The sequence below is a fragment of the Mesoplodon bidens genome (genome assembly GCF_964165515.1).
Source record: "Mesoplodon bidens genome assembly, chromosome: 10".
In the NCBI taxonomy this organism is placed as follows: Eukaryota; Metazoa; Chordata; class Mammalia; order Artiodactyla; family Ziphiidae; genus Mesoplodon; species Mesoplodon bidens.
The window spans coordinates 100,520,471-100,528,799 of record NC_138172.1 but is presented as its reverse complement, the minus strand read 5'-3'; the positions used below and the strand labels follow the sequence as shown (position 1 = coordinate 100,528,799).

Below are 8,329 nucleotides of genomic sequence, written 5' to 3'. Positions count from 1 at the left end.
GGGTCCCTCTCGCGCCCTGCGGCACGCGAGCTTCCGGCGCTCAGCCCGGCGCGGGGGCGGGGCTTCCGGTGGGAAGACGAATTCCGTTCTGGGCGGGGCTTCCTGTCCGGGTGGCTTGGGTGGTAGGTTTGGAGCCCCATCCCCCGCACGTGGCGCGCGCTTTGGGCGCGGGGGCTTCTGAGCGGTTTGCTAGGCGGACGTCACGCGCAGAGGCCGTTGGATCGGCGGGTAGAACCGTCCCTGTGCCGTTTCTGCCCCGGCGCAGGGCGAGCGGCCGCCGGTGACGCTGAGGCTTGGCGCGCTTCCGTCATGGACTACCGGCGGCTGCTGATGAGTCGGGTGGTCCCGGGGCAGTTTGACGACGCCGACTCCTCGGACAGGTAGGCAGCCGTGAGTACACCGACGCGGTGCGCACGGTGCTCTCTCTTCCGCCGCCACGGTCCCTTTGGGGAGTTGACGCTTGTTTGTGGTTTGGAGGGAGACTGATAATTCATCACTCGGGGCCTCTTTTCACAGCCTTTTGCTGCTTTCTTCATCCCAGCCAGGTCTTTCTGTTCAGTTGCCGGCAGAGTTAATGAAAGCCGCTTGTCTGTCCGGAGAGTCCGGGCTTCCCACATTGTTAGCATCGCTGAGAGGCAGAGTTGGAGAGAGCGATTGGGTAACAGGTGTTTGAGCTTTAACTACATTTAGCGTTCAAAAAATATTGGAGCACCTATCTATCGTGTGCCTGTTTATGTCCTCGGCGCTAAAGATAGTGATGATCAAGACAAACCAAGGCTCTGCTGCCATTGAGTTCTGCCTTCTGCTTGGGAAGGAGGGCACAACATTAGGTACATAGAGATATATTTTTTTTAAACCCAGATGACATATTTACTATGTAAACAATTAAAATCAGTTGATAGACCTAAGTAGTGGCTTAGTTGTAAGGGAAGGGTTAAGTCCAAATCTGGGGACTTACTTGGTGGTCCAGCAGTTAAGACTCCGAGCTCGCAATGCAGGGGACCTGGGTTGGATCCGTGGTCAGGGAACTAGATCCTGCATGCTGCAACTAACGATCCTGCACGCAGCAACAAAGATCCCTCGTGCAGCAACCGAGACCCGGCGCAGCCAAAATGAATGAATGAATAAATAAATAGTCCAGATCTAAAGGACTCAGGAAGAGCAGCGGGAACAGCAATTCAGGACAGGGGACAGCAGGTGCAGAGGCCCTACGGTGGGATCCCTTTTGGATGTGAACGGAAGATCTAGAAGCCATTGTGCCTAGAGAGCACAGTGCAGGTAGTTGAGGAGATTAGTTGGTAATGATACAGAAGTGAGAAGGGGCCAGAGCATGAAGAGCGTTACAAGTGATGGTAAGGTTTTGAGATATTATTCTAGGTCTTATAGAAAGCCACAGGAGGACTTTTTGCAGGGCAGTGACATCACCTGATGTATGATTTAAAGGACTCATTCTGCTCTAGAGGAGATGATTTTGGAGGGCAAAGGTGGACACAGTTCAAAAGTACTCAGGTAATTGAGTTCAAAGATGACGGGATCAAGCTAGGGGTGTTTTGGAGGGCGAAGGGACAGGGTGTAACAGTAGGTTAGATGTGAAGTGAGAGGCAAAAGGAATTAAGGATAACTCCTACTTGAAAGCAAAATGAAACATAGAGTTCATTTTGGAATTCCAAGAAAATGGTTTTTACTTTATAGTAAGGATTCACTACACATAGATTTTATTAATTTCAGTAAATATAGGTTGATCACTTTCTGTGCGTCAGATCTCTTGTTAGTTGATCGTGATACGTTGGTAAATACTCCCCTGAATGACACAGAGCTTGCACTCTGCCAGGGGAAGCATATCGAATAATTAGACAAATTATTTGTATTAGATTTGGGTAAGTAGTACAAAGGAGAAGTGGGTAAAGAACAGGGCAGACTTTCCTGAGCAAAGATAGTAGGCCAATATTGGAAGGATACGTAGGATTTAGCCAGAGAAATGAGAAGGGCATCCAGAACTACGTTTTCAGATGAGCGTACAGAAGGCCTTAGGGACTAAGTTAAGTGGGAAGAAGAAACACAGCCAGTGTGGCTGGTGAGTAGTTAACGGTCATGAGTGTACACTAGACATTATGAAGATAGAAACACAGCAGATTTTGCCCACTCCTGGGACTTTAGAGACATTTTTGTTTGTCATAGCGGGGGGGGGGGGTGCGCTGGTGGCGTCTGGAAGGCAGGGACCAGAGATGCTGCTGAACATCCTTGAGGCACAGGACAACCGCCCTCAACAAGGAATTGTCCAGCCGAGGTGGGGAGGCTGTGGTACAAATGAAGGTATAGCTTTATCATGCCACTCTAGGTTATTGGCAATTGAAGGATAGACTTATGGATTGTGTTTATGAAATCCTAGTCAACAACAGGGGTTTACTGATTATTTGTTCTTTTCCCACCCATATCCGTGGAGATTTGGAGCCCTCTAAGCCATGGCTAATTAATGAGTCAGGATCGATAATAATTTACTTAAACCACTGTCTGACTGTGTTTAATCTGGTAGGGCATATCATCATGTGTTTTATGTGGTTTCTGTACTTGTTCTCCACCTGAGGGCTCAAAACTGGTAGTACTGCCTCTGGAATCTGACCTGCAGACATGTTGTGTTTGGTGTGCACAGTGGTTTGTTCAAGTTGAATATACCAGGTATGCAGGAGATTTTACACAAAAACCCAGAGTTCTGGCTTCTCTTGAAAAACTAAGAAGATACAGTAACACTCGTCTGAATTCTCATGTGGCATAAAAAGACCCTGTTAGTTGTGCTCCCTTTACTCTGGGCCAGTTCTCTGGGTTTGACAGTCTCCGCTTCTCCTCTTTACTTATACCCAGCCTCCTTCTCCCATTTGTGCTGCTTCTCTTCACCGTCCTTCCCTACTTGAGCAAGGGTGATTTGAAGTTCTTTGTGTAACACAAGTCTTGATACGGCTCCTTTTGTTGCAGAATGATAATTGAGTTCAAGGTAAGGCTTGAAATAAGGCTTTAGACTTATTCCCAAGTTTGGTCAGAAGGCTTCCCCCACCCCTTCTTAAAGCAGCTCTGTGAATGGTTTTCTTGAAGTTCAGGTCTGGTGTACTCATCAGAGTTAGTTCATTCAGCAGAGAAGATGATAATATAAATTCTAACTTCATTAAGGCAGGGGTGGATTTAACAACCTTATGTACTTCTTCCATGGTAGAACCTGGAGAATAAGTGAACAGCTGGAACAGAAACCTGAGAAACAGGAGAACTTGGTGTTAAGTTTGAGGTTATTGGGAGATGTTGTAAGGGAACCTTTTAGATTTATTGGTATAGATATAGCCTACTATATCATAAATAAATACATATGCAAATCCAATTAGAGTATGTGTAAACATGCCAAAACATTGTTATTTCCAGTGAAAACATTGACTTGAAGACTGTCAAAGAGGAAGGTGATATTCTGTTTGAAGACCTTCAGAATAACGTGAATGAGAAGATGGGTGAAGGTGCGATAGAAAGGGAGGAGGAGGAAGATTATGACGACGATGATGACTGGGACTGGGACGATGGATTTGGTAAACTGACCAGGTGTTCAGCCTCAGGTGGAGGGAGTAACCTGCAGGTACCTGATGACGACCCTGTACATCTTTGCATTGTCTGCTTATGTCTTCTTTTTTTTTTTTTTTTTTTTTTGGTGGTACGCGGGCTTCTCACTGTTGTGGCCTCTCCCGTTGCGGAGCACAGGCTCCTGGCGTGCAGGCTCAATGGCCATGGCTCACAGGCCCAGCCGCTCCGCGGCATGTGGGATCTTCCCGGACCAGGGCACGAACCCATGTCCCCTGCATCGGCAGGCGGACTCTCAACCACTGCACCACCAGGGAAGCCCATGTCTTCTTTTTGAAAAGGACTTTTTGTGGTTCTAGAATTGAGTAACTGAAAGGTGGCATTTCTTTTAATAAAGCTAAGGGGGGAAATATATATGCTTAAATGTTAACTGTTAATCTTTGGGCGCTGGGCTTATAGGTAATTAAAATTTTACCTGTGGTTTCTACTGTGAACATGTATTATTTTAAGTTATATTTAATAGAAAACAATTTTTAAGTTCCCTGTAAATAAGAAACTACTCAGCCTCCAAGTTCACACTTAGATACCAGGACTGAATCAGTCCTTGTGACAGGCCCTTTTAATCTCTGTTCTCTTATTTATAGATTCTGGATATTGTCTCCCCTCTCTTCCCTTTTTTTTCCCATTACTTCAGTTTGTGCATTGCACCAGTCTAAGTGCTAAGCCTTGTACTTAATCTTTCCCTCTCTTGAGACACTAAGCCCAAAGTGAAATTCCTGGAACCAGTTTAACGTTGGTCTTAGCTCTTTATTATACACTTGGGGGTACATGAACGTTCTCACATTTTAAATCTAGAAACCAGTCAAATTAGAAAAATGTGTTTAATTTTAATTTGTTATTTATAATAATGAATATGTTAGAGGTATGTAGAGAGGTTAGAAACAAAAGCAAAAATGCAGATTATATAGACTTTATTTTAGCCAGTGACTTTGTCCTATTTCAAATGCCTTTTTTAAAAAAATATTTTTTTTTAAATTTTATTTATTTTTGGCTGCATTGGGTCTTCATTGCTGCACGCAGTCTTTTCTGTAGTTGCGGCGAGCAGGGGCTACTCTTCGTTGTGGTGTGCGGGCTTATTTCTGTGGCTTCTCATTGCAGAGCATGGGCTCTAGGCGCACGGACTTCAGTAGTTGTGGCTCGTGGGCTCTAGATCGCAGGCTCAGTAGTTGTGGCACACGGGCTGAGTTGCTCTGCGGCATGTGGGATCTTCCTGGACCAGGGCTCAAACCCTTGTCTCTCCTGCATTGGCAGGTGGATTCTTAACCACTGCACCACCAGGGAAGCCCACAAATGCCTTTTTAAAAAACTTCTTGGGCAAATTTGATTGATCCTTCCCTTCCCTTAGGGTACTCCCCTAAGTTTTGATACTTTAATAGTTAACTATGGGACTTCCTTGGTGGTGCAGTGGTTAGGAATCCATCTGCCAATGCAGGGGATCTGGGTTCGATCCCTGGTCAGGGAAGATCCCACATGCCTCAGAGCAATCCCACATGCCCATGCACCACAACTACTGAGCCTGCGCTCTAGAGCCCGCAAGCCACAACTACTGAGCTCGCATGCCACAACTACTGAAGCCTGCGTGCCTAGAGCCTGTGCTCCGCAACAAGAGAAGCCACCACAATGAGTCACGCACAACAACGAAGAGTAGCCCTGCTCACTGCAACTAGAGAAAGCCGCCATGCAGCAACAAAGACCCAACGCAGCCATAAATTAATTAATTAATACTAAGGGAGAAAACGTTATGAACCTTAGGCTTGTGTTTATAATTAGAGCTTTAGTCTCTGGAACTCATTTCTTCCAGGCAAATCGACAGACTCTCAGCTTCAATTCAGCCAAAATGTCTACTCCATCAGACAAGGTCTTAAGGAAATTTGAGAATAAAATTAATCTAGGTGAGTTTTTAAGATACATTTCCTTACTGGGTTGTGAGAAATTCAAAAACCACAAAGTGTTATAAAATTTTATTAGATTAAGCAGTGGATATATTCTGTGTTACTGACTAAATACTAATGCTTAGAGAAAATTAAAAACTTAGTCATTTAAAAACATGGCTTCAAGGAAAGACTTTAGCTTATACTTTTTTAGTTGTGTTTTCTCTCCTGTTGTAGAAATACGAAGTTACAGATACCCATTCAAGTTATTGTCTGTTTTGTATTAGATTTTGTAATAGGATTATCTCGTAGTAGAATGTTGAAAACACTAGGCTATTGAGTATAATTACGTTTTGTTTTACTAGAAACTTTTTGTGTGGCATTAATCATTTAGTGAGCTATTGAAAGCAAGGAATCAGAATGTGGATTTGAAGCCACTTGGGAAATGTAGGGTCATCCTTTTCTCGTAGACGCTGACCGTTACGGACCTGGTACAGCATCTCTCATATCTCATCATTGCCTATCACAGGCCCATAATTTGAAATGAAACTGACATTTTTAGAATTAACTTGGAATACAGGCAGTTATATTATCTGTTAGTCATACAAAATATTTTAAAAGTCTGAAATTCAACATACGCAGGTAAAGTAGTTTTGAGAGATTTCTGGATCTAGATTTTTATGGCTCAGAAATGACAGCTGTCATGATGAAAGTGACAATCCTTGTTAGTAAGGAAGCACAACTTAGCGCTTGCCCTTAAAAACATTAAACACTTTTTTCATTACTACAATAGATACTATGTATAATAAAGTATTTAGAAAATGGAGAAGGCAGAAAGTATGCTAGTCAGAAACTTTTGTCTTACATGTTGTTTATGTTGTGGGGTTTTTTTGTTTTTTTTAGAAAAACTGAACGTTACTGATTGTGTCATAAACAAAGTCACGGGAAAGTTTAGACAAAAGGAAGCAGATATGTAAGTAATATTTCAAGTATATAAAATAAATAAATAAAACAAAACCTGACTGGTAGGAACTAATTCTAGACAAATTAGTAGCATCTTTGTCATAATTCTTTTGCAAAGGATGTTCCTTTGTGTACCTGAACCAATTCTTTTTTTTAAATTTTTTTAAGTTTAAATGAGGGTATCCTATGCCTTTGTAGGTTGAAAATATTAAATGAGTTTTCTTAAGAAATCTGTGCTAAAACTATAATCTTGTGAAATTCACGAATGTGCTCTCAGGAGGGGAACAGTGTTTGTACATTACAGTTTGAACTAGAATGCTAGAGTATAAAAATGTTCCCTTTTTAGAACTTATTAAGAATTGTTCCCTTCCATGGAATATTTTTAAAAATTTAAGGGCAGATTTAAAACTAAATAGTGATACAACAGAGAACAGTTTTCATTTACAACTCTGTTCTCAAAGCCAAATGTTTAAGATCTGGCTAACCTCCTATTGTTAATGGCTCTAAGGCATTAACAATATATTATAGAAAGTGACTCTAAGATCATATAAATGGCAGTGTTAGAACTGAACTTAAAAACCAGTTTTCTTCTAGTTTATTGTTATGCCTAAGGGATACCAGCTTTTTGAGAAACAGCATTTCTTATTTCATTTAAGTGTCTGTTTGTATCTTTGTTAATAGTTAAGGTTAGTCTGTGAATTGAGTCACTTAGTGTGAGCCAAAGCCATCAGAGCCTGCGTTTTAATGCAGTAACTGTCTTGAAATGATAAAAACTTGTGTCTTTGTAGAAAAGGACTCTGAAGAGAAAGCCTTGTATAGGACTTTAATTCTATACTAATATAATCATTAAAGGTCTAAGGACAGTAGTTACAGACTTGATGTTTTCTTTTTTCAGACATAGTTCACTTTATCCCACTGCTCTACTTATTTAATGCTTCTGAAACATGGATGGCATTTTTTTTTTTCTTACTGCAGATATGCTCCTTTTGCCCTAGGGCACTGAATTGCTTATTAAGGGGAAATGAAGTTTCACAAAGTGATGAAACTATGATGAGGTCGTGAAGCGTGTTATTAAAGGAACTACCTGCTTAGGAATTTCATGGAACGATGTACATTTAGAAACTTTTGATTTTGGCTTCTCTGAATTTTGAATGTCACTTCTGTTTTTTTGGTTCTGCCTTAGGTATCGCATCAAAGATAAGTCAGACCGAGCAACTGTAGAACAGGTACGGTTGAAATGTGTTGCAAGCCCTTATTTTAAAGTAGCATTTCTTCCGTCTTTGAGTTGTAATTTGCTTTCATCCTTCTTGCTTAATGCTCATGTCACCTAGATCTGCTTCTATGTAAAATTGCTCCTTCTTTGAGTTTAGAGAGCTACCTTTTGCTTTATTGCTAATAGGACTATTAATAGATAAATTGGAATCATGCCCCCCTTCCTGTGGCCCTGTGAAGCCACCACGCAATGCTTTCATCTTCTAGGGGGAAGCAGAATTGACCGTAAGACCAGAAATCTTTTCTTTTGTCTTAAACAAGGTCTGCAGAGATTTTGTGAGCCTTCCCAGGTGGTGAGTCAGGTATCACCCACAAAGTGTGTGTGTGTGAGAGAGAGAGAGGGGTAGACAGATAATGCCTTCACATTTTCAATTAGAATCCTTTACTTGGTTTAGAAGTTATGCTTGTTTTATTCTTTATTCAAGAATGGGGAAAAATCAGCCCCTGATTTTCCCACATGTAGAGGGTTGTAATTGGGTATTAGGATTGGCCCAGATTTTTGCCGTGAAGAGAGTGATAAAACAGGTCAGAACGTTGCTTCTGCTGCCTACCACCCTCCCCGACCCGTACATATAGACACAAACACGTTTTGAATAGTAGCCTCTTCGCCC

General features: G+C 42.0%; 1 protein-coding gene across 3 annotated transcripts in view; it reads left to right on the top strand.

Annotated features, from left to right (window-relative positions):
- The first annotated feature begins 81 nt into the window (after positions 1-81).
- The window catches only part of RIOK1 (RIO kinase 1), a 30,456-nt gene continuing 22,208 nt past the window's right edge, over positions 82-8,329 (top strand). The window contains exons 1-5 of one of the 3 annotated variants that reach the window (XM_081247340.1): positions 82-380; positions 3,406-3,494; positions 5,414-5,504; positions 6,387-6,456; positions 7,630-7,672. In XM_081247340.1, the coding sequence (XP_081103466.1) occupies positions 3,477-3,494; positions 5,414-5,504; positions 6,387-6,456; positions 7,630-7,672 (222 nt within the window). In that variant the 5' untranslated portion in view covers positions 82-380; positions 3,406-3,476. Of the gene's footprint in view, positions 381-2,911; positions 2,990-3,405; positions 3,611-5,413; positions 5,505-6,386; positions 6,457-7,629; positions 7,673-8,329 lie in introns of those variants that run through there. The other 2 variants (XM_081247339.1, XM_081247341.1) reach the window with 2 other exon arrangements.